Here is a 19,862-nt window from a genome sequence, read left to right on the forward strand (position 1 = left end):
GTTCCACCACGAGCAGTGAAGCAGGCTGACAGGGTGCGGGCTCTAGGGCCTGGCAGTTTGTGCCCAGTGGGGACTTCCTGCTCGGCAGCTCCCATGGCATTGGCAGAGAGGTCAGCCCCATGGGGCCGTCTGCCCCCGCACTCCTGCCTGCTCCTGCTTCCTGCTCTCTCTGCCCTCACGGTGGTGGGACCTGCGCTGCTCTCCGAGGGCTCTCCCTGCCCACCCTGCTTGCTCCCCCTTCAGCCCAGCAAACCTCTGGCTCTCCTAACTCCACCTTGACATCAGCATCCCAATGGACCTGACCTGCCACAATGGGGGTGCAGGTGGCTTCGCCCCACTGTGCCCCTCCTGAAGCTCCAAAAATAATGAACGGAAGCGAGTTATAACTATTGTGCTATATTTAAATGTTTCCACATGATAAACTGATGCTTTTTGCATTAAAACAAAAAAATACAGTGGTCACATCCATAACTTCATTTTAGAAATAGTATCAAAACTTTAATGTGTGGTCCTTTGGGCATGATGCCCCAGCCAGGTGGCCCTCTCCCCCGTCTCCCTCCCGCCCATCAGCAAGCACAGACTGACACCAGCTCTGGGAGTCTCCCAGATAACCCACGCCTGCACTGGGTGGCTCTCACTATGCTCCCATAACACCTAATCTCTGTCTCTAGACTACTACCCGGTACTTCTGCCCCACTCGCCTCTGCCAGCACCCCAACACGGTAGGGAGAGCCTGGAGGACCTGGCCCAGAGCAAGCACTCTGTACGTGACTTTGGATCAACCACTGAATGACTGCCTGAGGCGTACACATCCCCAAAAGGACACCATGTTAAGACTCCTCTCCACAGCAATCCCACAGATTGACAACACGCCCTGAAGGTCAAGTGGCTCCTTCAGTCTGGAGTGAATATGGAGGTGGGAGGAGGTAAGAGCTCATTGTAAATAACCCTTTCTCGAACCACAGGAGCCGGGGGCACCCAGTCAGGCACCGCTGGAGCTCTCAAGCAGAACCCCTCCTCACAGGCAAGAGAGGAGAAATCATATCCACCTTCTGCTCTGCTTCTCTCCAGAGAAGACCTCTTGGTCTCGTGAAGACACGAGAGGCCCAGCAGCCTCTTGTGTTAGGGGAGGGCCCCTGAGCTGGCCCCAGCCAGCCTCTGGTGGGGGATCACCAGCCAGGGACCCTGGGCCGGCCAGGGCTCCAAGGGCTGCTGCCAAACTTCTCCGGCGGCTTCGAACGAGACAGGGGCTTCGGTTCTTCTCTCTGGCCCAGGTCCTGGGGGAGATCTTCCAAGGAAGAGATCTCCAAGTCACTCTCATCGTCTGAAAGCTGCAGGGAGGTAAGGGGGAAAAGGAAATGCATTCTGACAAGGGAGGATGAAAATGCTGGACAGACATGGGGACAAAATGCAGGTTTGGAAGAAGCAGTAGGGAGACACTTCTTCTTCTGTTTTTTCATGTTTCCTGGTCTCTCAAAACCTGCTTCAGAGACCCGGGGTCAGAGTGATTTCAAACGCTCCTGAAATCCTGCTGGCCAAGCCACGGCAGGCTCCTTGGAAAGGCTTAAGGCAAATTGGGCTGCTCTTATCATTTAAATTTTGTCCAGATTTTTTAATTCCCCACAAAGATGGAGCTGAACATCCAGAGCCTTGACTTTCCTGAATGTGGCAGGGGCTAAAGCCCCGCCCTACCCACCCGCCCTCAGGCAGCTTCTGTGGAGCTGGTAAATACCCTGACTGAAGGAGCAGGAGGGTAGATCTTGGGGACCAGAAACCCTCAGCCTGGAAAGGGTCTGGGCTGCAGCCAATGGGAGAGCCCAGCAGGAGCCAAGGGCCCAGGCTACCCCTGGGCCAGCGTCACCCATCGTAGCTCTCAGTGGACCCCTGGCACTGAGGGTCACCTGGGTTTTGATAGGAACATCCTATGCATTTTCTCCCAGAATGTAAGGCCAAGCAGTCAGAACCACCTGGGCCCAGGGCAGCAGGCTCAACCTGCTTTGGGGTATTGACACTCTTTCCCAACAGGGGAAAAGGGACAAATTTATTTTAATCATGTGGACTTGCTACGCACCAACACACATGGGCTGCATGATAAACCAAACACATCATGTGATGAGAATATGCTCCCCTAACGACCAAAAAAGGAATCACCCACTACTTCTGAACATTAGGGCAATAGTTCCGGTCATCCCAGGAGGCACCTTTTTGACTGAGAAAGGTGAGCCAGGAATGTGAGGTAAGGAGAGCTTGAAATGTTCTGCCTGAGAAAGCAACTGGCATGTGGGAGTCATTCCCTGACCAGAGGCACAGAGGAGGGCATCCTAATGGTAATGGTCAGGGAGACCGAGCCTCTGAGCTCTAAGTCTTATGGCAGCTAGAGCCTCAGAGAGTCAAGGCCACCAAGACATGCTTAGTGAGGAGGAATGGCCTTGAACATTTAGAATGCAAGTATCTAAATATCCCCATTGTTTTTTGTCGCCCACCCGATGTGCTGTGTGATGCCAGTCCAACACCCCGCCCTCGCCGAGAAGTCTGCTCTGCACTCAGCCTGGTGCTGGGGTCCTCGGCTGAGTGAAGGAAATGGGGAAGCCCATGGTGGAATGAACCAGAGCCAGGAGAGAGCAGCTACTGCCAGCACAGACCCAGGTCCAGGCTCCGTCAGAGGCAGGAAATGGGACCGTGAGTTACCAGGAGAAACGGCCTATATATACAAGCAGTTACTTGCATAATGGACCAAAAGGCTTTTTAATGTCAACAGGGATACAAACAAAAAGCATTTGAAAATGGCCACCCCTCCACCTGGCTGGGGCAGAGGAGACCATGAGGTGGCCTGTGATGTCCCACGGGGGCCGCGGCTGACACTCACTAGACCCCAGCCCCGGCCCCCAAACTCAGAGCTGGCTCTGTTGGAAATGGCGGGGCAGCCTGCAAGAGCCCAGCACCCTACCTGAGGTGTCCTTCCTTGCACGGGAGCCTTCCCCAGGCCAGCGCTGGGCATTAAGAACAGGTTGACCCCTCCAGTGGGCTTCTTCACTGGAGCCTCCAGCTGTTTCTCAAGGTTTTTGACCAGCGACTGCACCAGTGTTCCTGGAAGGCAACCAGAGGGAACATTGCAGAGGATGAACGCCTCATCCTTGTAGGTCACGACCAGGCTCTGGTGTGGATAGAGGGAGTGTGGAGAGGGGTCAGGAGGAAGAAGGAAGGGCAACTGCAAAGAAGACGGGTGAGGACAGAGAGAAGGCCCAGGGCAATGGGTGCCAGCAAAAAGAGGCTCTGACCATCCTAAAACTATAACAGCACTTAACAACATGGCTGCAGATAGAGGCTTAGAAAGCTGTTCTTCTCTCTAAATGGGAGGAAGAGGTGGAACCTCTGCTCACTTGGTACATGAAAAGCAAAACTAACATGCAAACACAGCCTCCTTCAACATATGCACTGAGATGAGAAGAAATATCATAAATATAAATTATCACAGAAGGACTGGAGGCCAGACAGGCTTTCTGCAAACTCCATGCAGGAAGGAGAGCTAAGCAGGGACAAAGATTATCAACAGACTCCTGGTGACATGGTAAACCACAGTGGATGTCCAGACCTCAGGAATGTCCAGGAAGCAGGGAGCTAACCATGGCCTTGTAGGATTCAACTGTCTGAGAGTCTGAGCAGACAGCTGGGGCTACAACAGCCCTTGGTTTAATGACTCATTAGAGAAATGTTTGTTTGTTTGTTTTTTAAATTGTTTTATGTTTATTTATTTTTGAGAGAGAGAGACAGAGCATGAGCAGGGGAGAGGCAGAGAGAGAGGGAGACACAAAATCCAAAGCAGGCTCCAGACTCTGAGCTGCCATCAGCACAGAGCCCGATGCAGGGCTCAGACCCATGAATGGTGAGATCATGACCTGAGCCAAACTTGGATGCTTAACAGACCGAGCCACCCAGGCGCCCCTCAAGAAAGGTTTGTTAAGGGCCACTATGTACCAGGCACTGTGTTCCTCACCCCTCATTAATTGTCCTGAAACCTCATTTTACAGCAAAGGAACCAAAACCCCTCACACAAGCACAAGCAGGTAACAAGTGATAGAGCCCAAACTATCAGATGACTCCTGACTCCCACTTCTAACACCCTTCCACCTTATCCCCCCACCTGGCAGCCATCAGTACTTCTCCAAACATCTAGTTCTGGTGGGTTCTGATGGACCACAGGCTTGCAATATGCTATGGACAAGATAAAGTTCTCCAGAATCCATTAAGAGCATGGACTTTACAGATTGCTCAGATCTGGGTTTATATCCCAAAGCTTCCTCTTATAACTATGAAAAGACAAAACTCTTAAGTTCCATGTTCTTTAACTAAGCCTTGGCTAGAAAATGCACCTGAAGGGGTGCCTGGGTGGCTCAATGAGTTAAGCGTACAACTTCAGCTCAGGTCATGATGTCATGGTTCACAAGTTCGAGCCCTGCATCAAGCTCTGTGCTGACAGCTCAGAGCTAGGAGCCTGCTTCAGATTCTGTGTCTCCCTCTCTCTCTCTGCCCCTCCACCCCCTTAAAAATGAATAAACATTAAAAAAAATTTTTTAAAGAGAAAGAAAATGCAACTGAAGCCAGAAGCTGCAGGCCTTTCCATGAACAGTTTTATAAGGAAATCTTGGAAGAGGGGTGCCAAGGTGGCTCAGTCGGTCAAGCATCAGACTGGATCAGGTCATGATCTCACAGTTCATGAGTTCGAGCCCCACACTGGCCTCGTTGCTGTCAATGCAGAGCCCACTTCAGATCCTCTGTGCCTCCCCCCACTCTGTCTCAAGCATAAATTTAAAAAACATAAAAAGAAAAGAAAATCTTGAAAGAATGATGGTTGACTTAGTTGTTTCGAGAAGAAAAATGGTCAGTTATTGTAGTAACCTGTTAGATAGAAAGTGACAAGTTTAATGGATATATTTATTCCAGTTAACCATAGCATTTAACTCAAATTTCTGTGATGTCTTTTCATCAAGTTGGATTTCTAAATCTCTTTACTGAAACAAGAGCAAAGAACTTTCCTGTAAAAATGCCATTATGGACCTAAGGTCACTGTTGGAAATGAGTCAGCCTGCTATGAAGGTTCATTGTGACTTTCTGAAGCTGTTCCCCTCCATCTCAAGGTTAGCTGGAAAACCACTCTTTTGCTACAAAAGCTTTTTTTGTGAGACTGCATGTGTTGCTTGTAGCCTATCTCTCAAAATGTTCAGTGTAACCTAGGTTTGCCCTGGAGGCTACTTTCACTGTAGTGATAGTTAACCGGGTGACCACAACCCCCTGATCTGGTACTGATGAACTCAAGCAGCATAAAAGTCTGTGGGGATATTTTCAAAATTAGGAAAATGGCTAAAGGCAGTTCTTTCTGGGAAAAAATTTATTTGTCAAGTAAAAAGAAAATACAACACCAACACATGAAACTTCAAAACCATAATACAGAATCTTAGTTTTCCATGTTATTTGTTATGTGACCTTGAACAAGTAATATAAGGTGTCAGAGACTTAGTTTTCCACCTCAGGAATGATGTGTGCAGCACGCCTCACCTCACGGGTGGAACGAGGGCATTCCTGCCCTCCCAGGTTGGGCAAGCATAGCATGAACACTCTCTCAGTGGCCCCCACACCTTCTTACCTCTCCTATCCACCGGAGTAGCCAAGCAGAGGGACGGCAACAGCCCCTGGGCTATCTTTCTTTTTCTCTCTGACACGATCCCTACACCTGTGACCGCACTTGGAGGCCAGCTGGACTGTCCTCACAGTGACATACTACAGCCCTCTCTGGACTGTTTTGCAGACCCCGCCCTTAATGGTCATGGATCTGGGCTGGGGAGGCTAGAGGGGCTCCCACACTGGCCTCAAGAGCCAATCCGGCTCTGAGAGGAAGCCTATGCCTTAGCATTACTAGGCCCTGTCTCCAGTAATAGAACACTTTAATCTCCATTGGTCTGGCCACCATGTTCATTCTCTACTGGTAAGAATGTGGGGGACAGAAGGAGTAGGTGAGCTCCTCCAACCTCCAACAGTTAAGCAATTCAATGACAACACAAAGGGCAAAATAAAACTCACTCAGATTCTATCCTTCTTCTGATATCTCTGCGACCACAGGAAAATACCTAATGGGAGGGACAGTCATTCTCTCCAAGTCACAGTGAGTTGCCAAATCAGAAAATCCAAAGAAAATCACAGGGTGTTTCCAGGACAAAGAGATCTGGGCTGAAGAAGGGCTACCCCGGGGGTCCCAGATTACTCACCCGAGGAAGCCAGGCCACCTGAGCCCTTGTCAGGGGGCTGGGCACTCCCGTCCGAGGCCTCTGTGTCAGACCAGTCACAGCTGTCCTCTGGCCGGGGCCCCATCCTGGAAGGACCTCGCAGGGGCTGGAGAGATGTCCGCTGCATGGAGTTTCCCTCCGAGTCCTCTTCAGAACTGAACGGGGGCGTACTGTCACAGAGGAGAAGAAATGAGGGCTATGTAGGCCAGAAAAACTTTAAAAGCCAAACCTCACCACTTGTAAGCGTGTCTGATTTTCCCCAAGCCAGCCCTCCTCCTTCCTTGGGCGCAGATGACAGCCAGGAGTCACCCAGAGCATGGCGGCCTCACCAGCAACTCTGTTAGAGGATGATGACCCAGGCTTTCTGGTGCAGCAACTAAGACTCAAGGAAGAGACATGAAAGGAAAGGGTAGGTTTGTCCTGGCCAGGAGCAAAGGACCCCAGTCTCTTCATCAGATCTCAAGATGGACCCCAACTGAGGTTCACTTCTGTCTCTGCCCCTCACCTGTGTGCAGAAACCTGTGGGAAGCCCCCATCAGGGCTGCCTGAGGCTGGGAGCCACAGCCAATACCCAGCAAGAGTGCAGGGTCCGGGGCTCACCTTGGCCCGGGCCCTGGGGAAGCAGGGCTGCCGGACGGTCCACGTGCTCTGGGGCGTGGAGTAGGGGTGGACATGTGAGCCAGGCCAGGGCCTCGGCTGCTGCGGCTCTGAAGAGTTGTCGTGGGTGGCTCTGCTGGCTTGGATGGTGATGCCACATGCAGGGTCCTGGGCTTTGGCTGGGCCTCTTGGATGGCCAGTGGGTTCTGCTGGCTTTTGACTAGAAACACAGGGAGGAGTAAGTTCCAAGGCATGACCATCTGGGCCCTCAAGCCTGAAGAGGACATAGAGCGAGGTTCTGGCACACTAGAAATGGACAAGTCACTCGCAGTATACCATAATAACCAGATATAATCGCTGCCTCCACCCCAGGTGTCCTGCTGCTGGCCAGACTCGGGGCTGGGACCCACGTTCTGGCAGAGACCAGGAGAGCAGCTCTCCTTCCAGGGTCACATCATCATTCCAGGAGTCCCACAGGCGTCGGCAGGTCTAAAGAGGGGCCCATGGCGTGCCTGGGTGGCTTAGTCGGTTGAGCGTCCAGCTTCAGCTCAGGTCATGATCTAATGGTTCGTGGATTCAAGCCCCACATCGGGCTCTGTGCTGGCAGCGCAGAGCCTGCTTGGGATTCTTACTCTCTCTTCTCTCTCTCTGCCCCTATTGTGCTCGTGCACTCTCTTTTTCTCTCTCAAAATAAATGAAAGGAACTTAACAAAAAAATAAAAAGCGGCCCAGCATGTCTGCAGTTTAACCCTCCCTGTGCAGTGCTAGGGGCTAATCTAGCCAAGAGCACCTACCCTCTCTACCCACCCAAGGCTGCAGCGGCGGCAGTGCACACAACATTGCAGGCAGACCCTGCTGCCACCAGAGGTCGCCACAGGACCATATGGGTCACCTAGATCCACTATGTCTGCTAGGTACTCTCAGCAGCAGGAGTGCTCTAAAGGCAAGCGCTCAGACCCAGCCCCTCCCTTTTCCAAATTCCCCAGTGAGGTCTCCAGGATCAGCAATTTCTTTTCCGGAAAGAGAAGTAAAGGGCATGACAGAGTGTCAGAGTAAGCACTGTCCCACAAAACTCTTCCAAGTGTGGATTGTCACAGTGTAAACTATTTCTTACTGTAGCTCAAGATCAAAAACGTTGGAAATATACCGCTCTCAGAGAATGCATTAACACAGAGGTGGATCTTCTAAGAAGGGCAGATTGGAGAGATGGGGAAAGCAGACAAACTCGCTGAGGAAAGCAACAACAATAATAGCTACAGTTACTGCACACAGACATCAAGCTAAGCACTTGATCTACAGCCCCCACTAGCCCCAGACCCCTTAGGAGAGTGTCGTTTTCCCTACTTTACAGAGGCTGCAAGAGATCCAGCGGCTCAATCAAGGTTCTCAATTCCACGCAGGTCAGTGGTACCTGCAAACCCAGGTCATCAGCCACCCCAAATCCTGGGCTCTTGCCACTCACGGCCTCACTACACTCCACAGCTTTGCCCCAAAATGAAAGAGGCACAGTCTAAGCAGAGATCAAAGGTGAGCATTCACACAGGCACTCGTGGGGCCTAGAAAACGAGTCTGTGGGCATACAGCTGGAAAGAGAGGTCTACAAAATGCTGTGGAAACACAGTGCTCAGGTCACACCACTGTGGCATGCCCTGGAGAAGGCAGGGCCCCAGGACCAGGGGAGGATAGGCAAGGGAGTGGTCCTCAGTCCGGCTTCCTGACCACCGGAGCAAGGGCTGGAGGGGAGGGGCTTCCTGGAGGAGCAAGAGGCCTTTCCTCTTTTGGAATCCTGTCCTCAGAGGATGCTTTCATTCTTCTCCCGTGCCTCGCTGTCCCCTTTCTCTTCCCAGCACCCACAACCCCTGTGCTTAGTCCCTTCACCACCTAGTCTGGGCTGGTTTCCCAGCAGAGGATCCATGCGGAGCAGCCTCAGTAAAATTGAAAATTTTACTGGTCCGTGTACCAACTAAAATCATCTCTCACATCCCTAGAGAATGTGGTCCACACACTGGGAAATTCCTTAGGATGAAGAGCTCAGGCGGGTCTGCCTGGACACAAGGAGATAAGAGAATGGATGTCCCCCTGATACACGCTCAGGAGGAAAAGGAGCTGCAGCGCCGCCCTGCACACACAGCCTCAGACCCCCTGAAGCCCTCCCCAGTGCCCCCAATTTCAGCAGCTCGGTGAATCTGGAAATCCTCTAGAAACAGGGGGCTCTTAAACTTAGGAACACAGGTTCCCTTGCCTCCTCAGTTCCCTAAGGACAGAGACTGGAGAGTCACCCACACACTTGAATCCTCCCCAAGAACCCCCACCCCTCACACACACACACACCCTCCGGCCTTTCCTTGTCACACCCCCCAGAGGCAAAACAGTGGCCATGACCTGGCCCAGGGAACCAAGTGCGAGCTTTCTGCGTGCGTCCGCAGGCAGAGCTTGTCCAGCCCCTCCCACGGTTCCAGAGCGGATGTTTCCTCTGATTCTCATTTGCCCTGCCTGCAACCCCAGTGCTCCCAGACCTTGGGCCTTCTGCCCGCGCTGACATCCCTTGGCTTCAGGGCCAGAAACTGAGTGTGCTCTTCTCCACTGGAGCAAAGTTCAACTTGTGGTCAAAGCGAGTAAGCTGCTGAGCAGGGGCAGCAAGCTCAGGGCGGACCACAGGCTCCAGCTCTGGCTCTCCTCCAGCTTCCCTGGTGACTCTGGGGCCCACTCCTGGACCCCTTCCCACCAACAGAGGGCTTTCGGACTCAGCACCTGCATGGGGGATGCTACCATCTTGCCCGTTGGAGCAGTGCCCTGCTGGAGGCAGGAAGTACACTCTCCGCGTGTGCAAATGAGCCTGGACCCTCCCGGCCACAGCCCCCAAGCAAGCCCTCTCACCAGCTCACCTGGAGCCTTCCTATCCGGCTGAGACGCCGGGACCCTGTGTCTCTGTCTCTCCATCACTCTGCTGGTGGCCTCCTTGACAAGCTTTTCCCTCAGACTCAGAAATTCAGAAAACCTCCGTGCCTTCTGCTCCCGGTGGGCTCTCAGGAAGGACTCCAGGTGTCTGAGAGTTTGAAAGGGGATTCCCTTTGCATCCTAGAAGAGACAGAAGTTCCCTCTTTGGCGACAGAAGTTCCCCTACTCCTTCCCCCAAGCCTCTCGCACCTGCTGCTGGCCTGGGAGTCACTGTGGTGCTTTCTGGAAGAAGATGGGATGAGTGTCAGAGCTGGGTGGGCGGAGGCTGCACACGCTGCAGGAAGTGTAATGGTTTAGGGTCTGGGAGCTGCGTCAAGACACGCATGGCAAGAGGATGCAACGGGGCTGCGCACAGCTCCATTGACGTCACAACATGCCCTCCCGCCACCCCACTCATCTGAGGACCGGGACCACAGCCTACTGCTCTTATACGTCAGGCACTATCATTATGCTAGACATGCTGTCGCCATGGCTAACAATGCGTGAAAAATCAACTGCAGGGGCACCTGGGTGGTTCAGTGGGTTAGGCATTCGACTTCGGCTCAGATTATGATCTCACGATTCATGGGTTCAAGTCCTGCATCTGGCTCTGTGCTGACAGCTCAGAGCCTGGAGCCTCCTTCGGATTCTGTGTCTCCCTCTCTCTTCCCTTCCCCACTCATGTTCTGTCTCTCTATCTCTTAAAAATGAATAAACATTTAAAAAAAATTTTTTTAAAGCTGACTAACCTTCCAAGACCTGCTGGAAATTGCTTGGGCTTTTGACATCCACCCAGAGCCCGTAAGGATTCATTCGAGGTTGGAAAGAAATGTTTTAGGGGGCACCTGGGTGACTCAGTCAGTTAAGCATCTGACTTCAGCTCAGGGCATGATCTCATGGTTTGTGAGTTCAGGCCTTGCATTGGGCTCTGTGCTGACTGTTCAGAGCCTGGAGCCTGCTTTGGATTCTGTGTATCTCTCTCTTTTTCCCCTGCTTGCACTCTGTTTCTCTCTCTCTCTCTCTCCCTCTCTCTCTCTCAAAAATAAACATTAAAGGGACACCTGGGTGGCTCAGTTGGTTAATTGTCCAACTCGGCTCAGGTCATGATCTCACGGTTTGTGGATTTGAGCCCCATGTCAAGCTCTATGCTGACAGCTAGCTCAGAGCCTGAAGCTTATTTCAGATTCTGTATCTCTCTCTCTCTCTCTCTGACCCTCCCCTGCTCATGCTGTCTCTCTCTCTCAGAAATAAATAAAACAAAAAATATTTTTAAAAAACATTAAAAAATGTTTAAAAAAGAAAGAAATGTTTTAATTAAGTCTGATCATAGAACCAAAGTTAGATGAAACAGTAGTTGAAAAGTCAAAGGTTAGTGTTTTTATTTAATAAAATATGTCATTGATGCCTTTAATGATAAAATGCACGCTCTGGTTAAACACAGGCATGAAGGAACAATGGCATTCAAATACTAATTTGTACCAGACATAGCTTTCAGTGCCTGCCTCGCCCACAGCCATGTGCTGAGTGCCATGGCCGTGTGTGCCGCTGATGATGGACACCTCGCCCAAGGGACCCTTCCAGAGGGCAGACTGAACCAATTAAAATCCCTCTGTCAGAAACAGACACGGAAGAGCGGAGAGCACAGAGAGTTCTGGATGCAGGCCGACACCCAGAAACCACTGGGGACAGAGAACAGAGACCACGTTGCTGCTGTGAGGTGAGGAGAAGCTGTGTGGGCTCATGTTCCTGGATATGAAAGGCCGCCAGATGGAACAAATAAGATGAACAAGCCTACACTGTAATGAGCAATCAAGCATTTGCCAGGTTAAGAACACCATGTGTCTAAATGGTAGGAGGTAACCCTACATCGGTAGCACTGGAGCTTACTCTCTTTATCCCCAGGCTTTCCAGCTTCTCTTCCAGGGTGTCCTCCAGGATGGGCCTGAACTGCTTCAGCAGGGTGGGGTTTTGCCTCAGAGCTGCCAGCACCTTCTGCTGTCCATCTCGGGAGTCCTCCAGCTCTGCAGCACGAGACAGTCACCAGGGTGAGAGGAGGTGAGGCAGGCACAAAGGACAAATGCGTCAGATGCCGCTCCAAACCCTGCCTCCACGCACCTGCTGGCTCTGTGGCCCTGAGCAAGTCACTGAGCCTCTCTGGGTTTCCCCCTCAGGGAACCATTTAGACCACATGTTAGTGCCTGTGTGTCATGTGCCCAGCACACATAAGGAGCTTCAGGAACACTTGTCTCCTGTCCCTACTTCCCTCCCCGCCCCCGCCCCCGGCATCAGTAGCCAGATACGGTGAAGTAGAAACAAACTAAACAGTGAAGAGGACAAATCTGTGTCCTGCATTGGACCCCAGGGTAAGAAGTAAGGCCTCACCTTCCTCGGAAGAGTCCTCCTCTGTGTCCACGGCCTTCGGGCCCTTGCGGATCCCTGAGAAGAGCAGCAACAGTTAGTGGCCTCAATGCCCTGGACCCCATCCCTGACCGAGACGAAAGCATGGGACACCGTGTGAGTGCCGCCAAGAAGGGGCAAGCCCTCCGGTTGTTTCTGTACCCAGGAGAGGCAGGACGGGGCCACGGTCACAAGCACAGACCCCGGGAGCCAGAAAGACTGGAGTTCACACGGCCCAGCCCTGCCCAACCAGCTGTGCACAACACGGGGACCCCGGGAACCTCGCCAAGCCTCAGGCTCCTCATCTAGAAAATGAGGATGATGGGGCGCCTCGGTGGCTCAGTCGGTTAAGCAGCTGACTCCTGATTTTGGCTCAGGTCATGATCTCTTGTTTGTCAGTTTGAGTCCCACGTCGGGCTCTGCACTGATAGTGTGGAGCCTGCTTGGGATTCTCTCCCTCTCTCTCTCTCTCTGCCCCTCCCCTGCTCTCTCTCTCTCTCAAAAATAAACTAAATAATAATAATAATAATAAATGAAGATGGTAATGCCCAGCCCACCTGAAATTGTGGAGACAGACAGTGTAATAAGACCATGAATCTAAAGTGCTCGGCAAAGTGCATGGCACACGTCCCAGCCCCAGCCCTCGGGATGGCTGGGGCCTCAGGGACACTGCTTCTCTGAATGGGTTGCAAAGCTGGGAAGGAGACGTCTGACCTAGAGGCAGGGGGTGGGAAGAGATGTGTGGATTTGGAAGAAAAGGCAGAAGCGTGGCTAAAGAGCTAGGACAGAAGCGGGAAGGAGTGGGAAGGGCCAGGTTTCATGAGGGGCAGGTCAAGGCCGTCAGCCAGGGCCGGTGCCCTGTCCATTCCTGTCTCCCTTTAGAGGCCAGTGCGTGCTCGCCAGCACACGCGCATGCACACAAGCACTATGCAGCAGCACAGCGAGGAACAGCATATACTCCACTCCGGTCACACTCCCACTGACTTGGGGTCAACGTGCTACCCCCTGGGAGCAAGGTGAAAGTTGATGGCCCAGACCACAGACGTGATGGATTAGAAAGAACCTTTTCCCAGACCCTGCTCCAGCCCTCACTGCCCCCAGGACCCCTGCCCTTCCCCATGTCTCCACCGCCCTACAGAGGAGAGCAGGTCAGGTGAGAATACACTGCAGGCTGGAGCCCTATGTGTCCCAGAAGCAAATATCTCCCTCCCCTCCCTCACCTGCCAAAGAGCCTGACACCACATGTCCCATGAGCTGCTGTCGTCACCACCACCACCACCACCCTCATTCTGTAAACTGGTGGGGAACAGGAAAGAGAAGAGGACATGACAAAATACTCCGTGCAGACTTACCCTCCTCCTTCCTCAGAGTCATGGTCTGGATCTACAAAGATGTGGAAGAGAATGGTTACAGCCAGCAGGGTGCTCTGCTCTGAGCAGTGCATCTGCCTAGCACCAGAAAGAAGGGACAGACCCTGTTTCCACACCTCCCCCAGGAACAAGGAGCTCAGAGTACACCGCCCAACCCCCCAGCACATCTCCATATGTGAGGGGGGGTGGCACGGCTGGATGGCAGCAACTGGCATGGCGTCCTGCCGCCTTTTCCCCGGGTGGGAATGGCCCCCCCTTCAAATCCTGTGATTTGAAGGGCAGGAGCCCCATGCAAGCTGAGTGGGACAGGCACACAGTCAATACTATTGGTACTAGCGATGGACAACCAGGGCAAGGTAGGCTCCCTCCCACGACGTGGGCATCTGAGCTGAGTGGCCCCTGGGAGGAAGGAGGCGTGATGTGGACGGTCACTAACCTGTCTGCACAGCCCCCTCCTCTTCCTCCTCCTTCCACACAGCTGCACATGGGACAGCCACTAGTGAATATGTCTCCCCCACAGCCATAGTTGACTGTCTACGTTTGGGTAGAGAACTCTGAACTGGAAACTTATGAAGTCAAGAACCAGTGGCAGCCAACTGGTTTTGGTTTTCTTAGTTCACTTGTTTGCTTGTTTGCTTTGCCACATGGGAAGATATGAAGTGAAAGGTGATCTTCAGAATAAGAGAAAAAAATTGAAGCAGATATAGAGAACAGAGGCACACAGCAAAGGAAAACTCCTGACCACATTTATGTTTCTGGTTCCAGTTTATTCCCAGACTCAAATGCTCTTCTGCTTGAACTCTGTGAGACACCCTGTCTACCCTAATGACAAATTCCCTCTTCTGCTTAAGCTTGAGTTGTTTTTTTATTATGTACCAATGAATGACACATCCAATGTCCATTTCCAAATGTTTCCTCCCTTGCCTACCTCTGTTCTGGAGACTGTAAAACTAATTATTTGCTTTTTAACCTTCTTTGCAGCTGTGGTTGCCCATGTACACCTTTGATAAGATATAAGCAAAAGTCTTAGAAAGGGACCTTTTCATCAACTTCTTCTACTGAATATGGCTGTGATGGTTGGAGCTACAGCAGCCACCTTACAATTGTAAGAGTGAAGCATGAGAACAGAAGTCAACACACTGAAGATGGTAGAAAGAAAACCACTCTGGATTTCCAATGGCATAATTTGGCTGCTAAGCCAAGGCCATTAACTGTCACCTCTTTTGGTGTTACAATAAAAATAAACCCCTATTAGCCTATTCTAACTCCATGTTTAACCAGCGAGCTCCTAAGTGAACTATCTGCAAACAAGAGTTCTGGATAACAGAAGGAAGAAATGTCCAGACTGGTCCTGAAGTGGCCACAGCAGTGAAGCTAAGTGTATGCAGGGGGGATGAGGGGAGCAGTGCAATAAAAAGAAAAGCAGCAGAGGAGGGGGTTAGATGCCTGGCTGAAGTTTGGCTGGGAGAACAGAAGAGCACAAATGGGCAGCATGCAGGAACAAGACTGAATAGATACTGACAGGAGGTGCTCTGTGCAGACAATCTGTGTGGAGGGTGGTATCAGAACCATGGCAAGGTCCTGAGACCACAGAGGAGCCCCTCTGAGGACAGAGACACTTCTCTTCTGACCTGGAGCTCAGAAGCCGGAGCTGAGCCTGAGCAGAGAGTTACCAGCAACAGGGAAGAGTCCTGGGGGCAGTTTTAGGAGAGAGGTGCTTCGTAAGTGACTTCTCATCATACTAGTTTACCTGACAACCTCATCAGAGGCTGTTAATTTATGAAAAGGGTACTGGTTAGGAAATGACATCTGTGAACATGGTGAAAAGAACACAGCCTTTGTACTCCACTGCCTAGCCATGGTTGAATCCTCCCCTGGATCTTATAGGGGGTCCAATGTGGACTCAAGGGAGGCACTTGACTTCTCCAGCCGGTTTCATCATCTGTCAAACGACGATGATGAGATGGCAATATTTGCCTGCAAAAGTGAGGTTTAAATGAAGTAATAGCTTCTCCAAAGAGGACATCCAGATGGCCAACAGACACATGAAATGATGCTCAGCATCCCTCCTCATCAGGGAAATACAAATCAAAACCACACTGAGATACCACCTCACGCCAGTCAGAGTGGCTAAAATGAGCAAATCAGAGAACTCTAGATGCTGGCGAGGATGTGGAGAAACGGGCACCCTCCTACACTGTTGGTGGGAATGTAAACTGGTACAGCCCCTCTGGAAAACAGTGTGGAGGTTCCTCAGGAAACTAACAATAGAACTCCCCTATGACCCAGCAATAGCACTGCTAGGAATTTACCCAAGGGATACAGAAATGCTGATGCATAGGAGCACATGTACCCCAATGTTCATAGCAGCACTCTCCACAATAGCTAAAACATGGAAAGAGCCTAAGTGTCCATCAACAGATGAATGGATCAAGAAGATGTGGTTTATCTATACCATGGAATACTACATGGCAATGAGAAAAAATGAAATCTGGCCATGTGTAGCAACATGGATGGACCTTGAGGGTGTTATGCTGAGCGAAATAAGTCAGGCAGAGAAGGACAAATATCATATGTTTGCACGTATAGGAGGATTAGGAGGAACTTGACGGAGGAACAAGGGGGAGAAGAAGGGCGGAAATGGTGGGGGAAAGGGAGAGAGGCAAACCATGAGAGACTCTTGAATGCTGACAAAAACTGAGGACTGAGGATGTGGGGGGAGGGGGGGATGGGCATGGAGGAGGACACTTGTGGGGATGAGCACTGAGTGTTATGTGGAAACTAATCTGACAATAAACTATTTGTAAAAAAAATAAAAATAAAATAAATAAAAAAATAAATAAATAAATAAATAAATAAATAAATAAATAAATGAATAATAGGCCAAGTATCGACAAGGTGCCTGTCTTGAGATGGTCTCTGATGTTAATGTGAACCCAGCAGCACACAGGCACATCTTCAGCCTGCAGAAAGCCTGCATCCTCAGCATTCTGTGCTCCTGAAGCCTGAGGACCTTGCTCTCTCCTTAAAGAGCCTGACTAATGAGACCAGTGCCAGTGAGTCCCAGAGAATAGAAGGAGAGCCTCGCAGAGAAGAGGTCTAGGGGCGCAGAGGCTTGACTGGGAAGAGGGACAGACCTACCATCTCTTCCTGGGAAGTGATGAGCCTGGCTTGTTCCTGGATCTGGGCACGGAGGGCACTGATCCGGCGCTGGGCCTGGGCGGCTGCTTTCCTCTGATCCTGAGACAGGGAGGCCTGGAGCCTCTCATTCTGCTCCTGCAGCTGGTGGGCACAGGGGAGTCCATCAGTCAAATGTCCACAGGGACCTCTGGGTGCCCGGGATTGGCAGGGCCTGCACCTGTAGGCAAACACTGGCCGGAGTTTCGCCTGAAGCAGGGGAAGGGCTTCCTGACCTGGACAGGTGGCTTTCTAACAAGACTGACTACCTTCCAAGGTGCGCTTAAGGGAAAGGAAGAATTGCACACAGTCCCCTAAGACCAGGGCAAAAAGGCTCTCTGTCCAGCGTGACCATCCCCTGAAGGACAGTCAGGTAACCCGAAGCCATTCAAAAGTCCTCAAATTGTGTTTTTAGGTAAAAACAAAAGTTGAAGAAAATATGGTCACATGCTGTTGTAAGCGCAGAGAGAAGATAATACTATTTATGTTTGCATAAAGAAACTCTAGAAAACTAGACTAGAAAGCAGTAAAGGTCAGCTGTGGGGGGGCTGCTGGGGGTGGGTAAATGGAGATGGGGAGAAAGTGAACCTTAATATATTTCAGCACACTTCACTGAGTGTACCTTAATATATTTCTTCTGCTTTTTGAATACATTTAAGTGTATTTCTCATCCTAAACCATTTCAAATAAAATAAAACCATCAAGATGGGTATTAAAGGAATTGGGGGTGTCTATCACATGTCAGCCTCTGATCTTTTCTCTCTGAGCTTTCTATAGGCAGAACAGAGGGTGCTTGTTAATCGGCCTCTGCAACTTGCTCCCTCCTCAGGGGCATTTTCATAGCAGCTGTTTTCTCCACCTGAGGCCTGCTGCTCTGCGTTCTGTGGTCTCCGTATCGGAGCCCTTCCATTTGGGCTCCCTCTGCACTACGGCTGAGGTCCCCATCCGCCTGCTTCTCTCCTGAGTGGGGTTTCAAAGAAGGGCCCAAACATGAAATAGCCAGGCAATTCATCGGATGTTTTCGGCACAACCCTCCTCGCAGGGCCTGAGGGGTCCCTACAGAGAGGACCACAGTGTGAAGCATGTGTTGGGTTAAGAAAAAAAGGCCTGGGGGCCCTACTCCTCGTCCCGGAGGCTACAGTCCAGGCCGTGGACCCCTTCTCTGTATGGATGGGAGTCAGCCACCAGGAAGTGTATCAGCAACAAAATACCTGCCAACCAGTTCGAGAGGGGTAGGGGTGGAGGATGGGGGTGCTGTAGGATGAGAGGAGGTCACAGGAAACCAAGCTACCCCAGACCACCCAAGAAGGGCTACCTCTCGCTTCTGGGCTGCATGCTCCCCTTGCAGTTCCTTCATTTTTCTCTTCCATTCCGTTTTCTGGAAAAGAAAAAAGTGTGTCAAATGGGCCCTAGGTATTAAAATATCCTATAGCGGGCACCTGGGTTCCTCAGTTGGTTAAGTGTCTGACTTCAGCTTAAGTCATGATCTCACGGTTTGTGGGTTTGAGCCCTGCATCGGGCTCCATGCTGACAGTGCTGAGCCTGCTTGGGATTCTCTCTCTCCCTCTCTCTCTGCCCCTCCCCTGCTCATGCTCACTCTCTCTCAAATACATAAACTTTAAAAAATTAATTAAATAAAATATAGTATAAAGACACAGGAATTAAAAACTACTGGCTCATGATTAGGCAGTGTAGTGAAAAGGTAGAAAGCCCAGACCAAGACGGGGGAGAAAAATGGAATCTTAATCTGGAGGAAGATAGATTATTGACAAATGGAGTTCAAAAGGTGGTTAAACTGCCTAGAAAAAAAATGCAAACTTGAATCTTCTTTTTATATCTTAAACCAAAATAAATTTTAGGGGGGTTACAGACTTAACTTAAAAAACGGAAGTTACATCAGCAAGACGGTAAAATAAGAGGTTCCAGCTCTCAAACCCTCCACAATGAGAATTCCTTTATGGGAGCCCAGGAACCCAGCACCTCAGTGGAACCAAAACACCTGAGAATAGATACATTCCAGAGAAGTTTCACTTTACCTGCATCAGTTCTCCCCCAAGGTGGCACAGCTCAGTGCCAAGGGAGACCTCCTCAGCCCCCAATCTTTCCCACAGGGGAAAGGGAGAGTGAGTGAACACCCGCGGTCCCAGCCGGGGTGGGATGCTGCCCAGGAGGCCCACTTCTGTCCCACCCCTGTCAGATCTGAAGGAAAGGACACAGCTGACTCAGCTTATAGAGCTGGCACACGGATCTCAACAACCAGCCACACATCCAGCTGGCTGGCTTGCAGATCCCAGCAGGTATAAGTTGAGAAGTATATGTACGGAGAATTTACATGCAATTGATGTTAAGTTGTCATCAGCTTAAAAGAGACTGCTGTCCTAGAAGGTGTTTTACATAAGCCTCATACTAATCACAAAAAACCTACAGCAGATATGCAAAAAATAAAGCAATCAAAGCATACCACTACAAAATAAAACCATCAAATCAAAAAGGATGGAAGCTGGGGCCCCTGGGTGGGCTCAGTCGGTTGAGCATCCAACTTTGGCTCAAGTCACGATCTTACAGTTTGGGAGTTTGAGCCCGGTGTCGGGCTCCGCGCTCACAGCTCAGAGCCTGGAACTGCTTCAGATTCTGTGTCTCCCTCTCTCTCTGTCCCTTCCCTGCTCATGCTCTGTCTCTCTCTGTCTCAAAACTAAACATTAAAAAAATTACTTAAAAAAAAGATGGCAGCAAAAAAGAAGGAAAGGAACAAAGTAACTACAAAAGTCTGAGAATAATTAATAAAATGGCAATAGTAAGTCCTTACTTATTGATAATTACTTTAAATTTAAATGGATTAAATACTCCAACTGAAAGACAAAGAATGACTGAATGGACTAAAAAAACAAGAGCCAGCTATGTGCTGCCTACAAGAGACTCACTTTAAGGGTATACTTGAAACTGAACAGATGGAAAAAGGTGTTTCATGCAAACAGTAACCAAAAGAACAGGGGTAGCTACACTCTGTCAGGCAAAAAAGACTTAAAGTAAAAAAAATGGTTACAAGAGACAAGATCACCATATAATGATAAAGGGGTCAATTCATCAACAGATTATAACAACTGAA

General features: G+C 50.6%; 1 protein-coding gene across 5 annotated transcripts in view; it reads right to left on the reverse strand.

The window, feature by feature from the left end:
• Positions 1-412: 412 nt before the first annotated feature.
• DZIP1L (DAZ interacting zinc finger protein 1 like) overlaps positions 413-19,862 on the reverse strand; it is a 41,677-nt gene continuing 22,227 nt past the window's right edge. For all 5 annotated transcript variants that reach the window (XM_077756644.1, XM_077756648.1, XM_077756645.1 and 2 more), the window contains 10 exons: positions 18,072-18,134; positions 16,721-16,861; positions 13,562-13,592; positions 12,195-12,248; positions 11,700-11,833; positions 9,761-9,953; positions 6,879-7,095; positions 6,261-6,448; positions 2,948-3,087; positions 413-1,331 (listed from right to left, as the gene is read on the reverse strand). In XM_077756644.1, the coding sequence (XP_077612770.1) occupies positions 1,170-1,331; positions 2,948-3,087; positions 6,261-6,448; positions 6,879-7,095; positions 9,761-9,953; positions 11,700-11,833; positions 12,195-12,248; positions 13,562-13,592; positions 16,721-16,861; positions 18,072-18,134 (1,323 nt within the window). In that variant the 3' untranslated portion in view covers positions 413-1,169. The remainder of the gene's footprint in view (positions 1,332-2,947; positions 3,088-6,260; positions 6,449-6,878; positions 7,096-9,760; positions 9,954-11,699; positions 11,834-12,194; positions 12,249-13,561; positions 13,593-16,720; positions 16,862-18,071; positions 18,135-19,862) is intronic.

The sequence above is a fragment of the Crocuta crocuta genome, unplaced genomic scaffold (assembly GCF_008692635.1).
Source record: "Crocuta crocuta isolate KB4526 unplaced genomic scaffold, BGI_CrCroc_1.0 scaffold337, whole genome shotgun sequence".
NCBI classification, from domain to species: domain Eukaryota; kingdom Metazoa; phylum Chordata; class Mammalia; order Carnivora; family Hyaenidae; genus Crocuta; species Crocuta crocuta.